The following is a 2,210-nucleotide window of genomic DNA, read 5'->3' as shown; positions in this document are numbered from 1 at the left end:
CGCAGCCACTCACGCGCAGCCACTCACACGCAGCCACTCACACGCAGCCACTCACACGCAGCCAACCAGGCTGAGTCGTGTGATGAGTCGTTTCCTCACCGTGTTCATCAGAGTGGACTCTGCATTTCCCACCAGAACAAAGACGTCTGCGTCCACACAGAACTTATCGATCCAGCTGTCCAACTCCAGGGTGACATCGGTCCCAGGGCTGGGCCAAGAGTCAAAGATCAAAGGTCACCGGTGTTAGTAAGTACTGGTACTGGCACTTTGACTAAATGCAGATGAAACTGAACCCTGTGGTTCTGACACAGAATATTATTTAAGTGAATCGTCATCAGTGGGGTCAAAGGTCAGGAGGAGGGAGCGTTACCTGTCCATGAGCACCAAGTCGTCTCTCAGCAGAGCGCAGCGACTTTTAGGCCAGAAGACTTTGACCAGTGTACCCGAGTCCAGAGTGGGATCCATGTGGAGAGCATGAGCCAGCTGGTTCACTGTCTGAGGAGGAAGGAGGCAGCGAGTCATCACCACACGCCAGCGGGCGTGTCACGAGCATCGTGATCACCGCAGGGTTTCTGTCACCTCACTCACAGTCACGCTCCTCCTCTCGGTGGACGCCTCGGTAATGAGGAAAGCCTCGTCTTCGTCGGTCCCTTCGACGCTCAGGAAACAGTTGGTGGTGTGACCGATGCCGCTGGGCAGCACTCGGTCTCTCAGCATGGCGTTGATCACTGTGCTCTTCCCGTTACTCGTCCTGATCCACAGCAAATGTACAATCATTATAATTAATATGAAAACCTTCAACGATGCTGACTAACACCAAAACCTTCATCTCAGCGCCCGCTGCATCATCGTGGCTCAAACCGAACGAAACAGCGAGCAGGTTCGGCCTTCAAAGTCGGGCAAGAAGCAGTATGACAGCACAAGAGCAGCACCACAGGTCAGAGGGCCTCACCATCCTCGGGTGAGAGCTGACGAGTTATTACATCGCCCAGTTTATCAAGTGACGGTCGTTACATCATGAGTTTCTGCAGAAATCCACGTGTCCGACTGTGAGCGTGCCTCAGCCGGGGTCGCAGATAAACCTTATCAGTGTGTTCAGCTCTGCTTTCACAGAACAAACGTTGGTTAGCTGGTCTCAGCTTTTATCAGGCTCTATACACACACACACACACACACACACACACACACACACACACACACACACACAGCTGCTGGAATCAGAGCTGAGGACAAACGGCTGTAACTGTAACGCAGCGTCCCGGGAGCTCTGAACTACGAGCTTCCGTCACCTTTGATGCAAACTCAATTTCTTTGTTTCATCGTCTCAAGTAAAAAATGAGTTCAAACGTCACAAGCATCAACATGTGCTGCTAAAAAATGGAGCGCCAACAAACAGTACAGATCCTCTACAGTCCAGCAGGGGCAGCAGTGAGTCAGTCCCAACAGCCTCCCAACATGTTTACAGCTGGACACACTCACTGTTTGGGCTCTGTGGAGAATTTCCTCCTTTAAAGCTGCAGGATGGTTTTAAATCGCTCACGTGGAGCTGTCACTGTGCCAGTGATTCAATATGATGAGAAAGGGCGGGTCTGACTGAGGAACCACACCCTCATCGGCTAACGACTTGTGATTGGAAAATTAGCCAATGCCACAGTGGGTCAAAGAGTGATATCAGCCTTTATTCTATATTCATTAAGACTCAGAACGAATGACTGAGCTCGAAAACACAGATGTCAAAGGTCAAATAAATTAATATAATTTGATCCTGTTCATTTTTTTAAATATAGCATCCAATCACAATAACAGTCGCCTCAAAGCACTTTATATTGAAAAGGATTCCCAAAGTGTGGTCTGGTGCCCCCTGGTAGGCTGCAAAGGTACTGCAGGTGCCTGCAGCAGTCAGTTTGAAATAACCAGTGTTGGTCAAGTTGAAAAAAGTAATCAGTAACTAATTACTAATTACGTCCCCAAAAAAGTAATCCCGTTACTTTATTGATTACTTATTTTCAAAAGTAAATAGTTACTTAGTTACTTTTTAAAAACACGAATAGGTGATAAAGCGATAGATCTTTCAGCCCAATTCTACCTTTTCTACATAATCCTTCATACAAAATGTAATCAAACTTGTTTTATTAGTTTTAATCTTTTAACTTTATGCATCAAGCAAACATTTAATTATCTGCAACATTCTCTGACTGGAAGAAATTAGT

General features: G+C 47.1%; 1 protein-coding gene across 1 annotated transcript in view; it reads right to left on the bottom strand.

The window, feature by feature from the left end:
* mfn1a (mitofusin 1a) overlaps positions 1-2,210 on the bottom strand; it is a 13,106-nt gene that overhangs the window by 6,505 nt on the left and 4,391 nt on the right. The window contains exons 4-6 of the mRNA XM_013907794.1: positions 589-751; positions 371-495; positions 58-208 (exon numbers count right to left, since the gene is read on the bottom strand). Of these exons, the coding sequence (XP_013763248.1) occupies positions 58-208; positions 371-495; positions 589-751 (439 nt within the window). The remainder of the gene's footprint in view (positions 1-57; positions 209-370; positions 496-588; positions 752-2,210) is intronic.

The sequence above is a fragment of the Pundamilia nyererei genome, unplaced genomic scaffold, assembly GCF_000239375.1.
Source record: "Pundamilia nyererei isolate P.nyererei 1_Seehausen unplaced genomic scaffold, PunNye1.0 scaffold00527, whole genome shotgun sequence".
Lineage (NCBI taxonomy): Eukaryota > Metazoa > Chordata > Actinopteri > Cichliformes > Cichlidae > Pundamilia > Pundamilia nyererei.
This window is presented reverse-complemented; position numbering and strand designations above follow the sequence as displayed.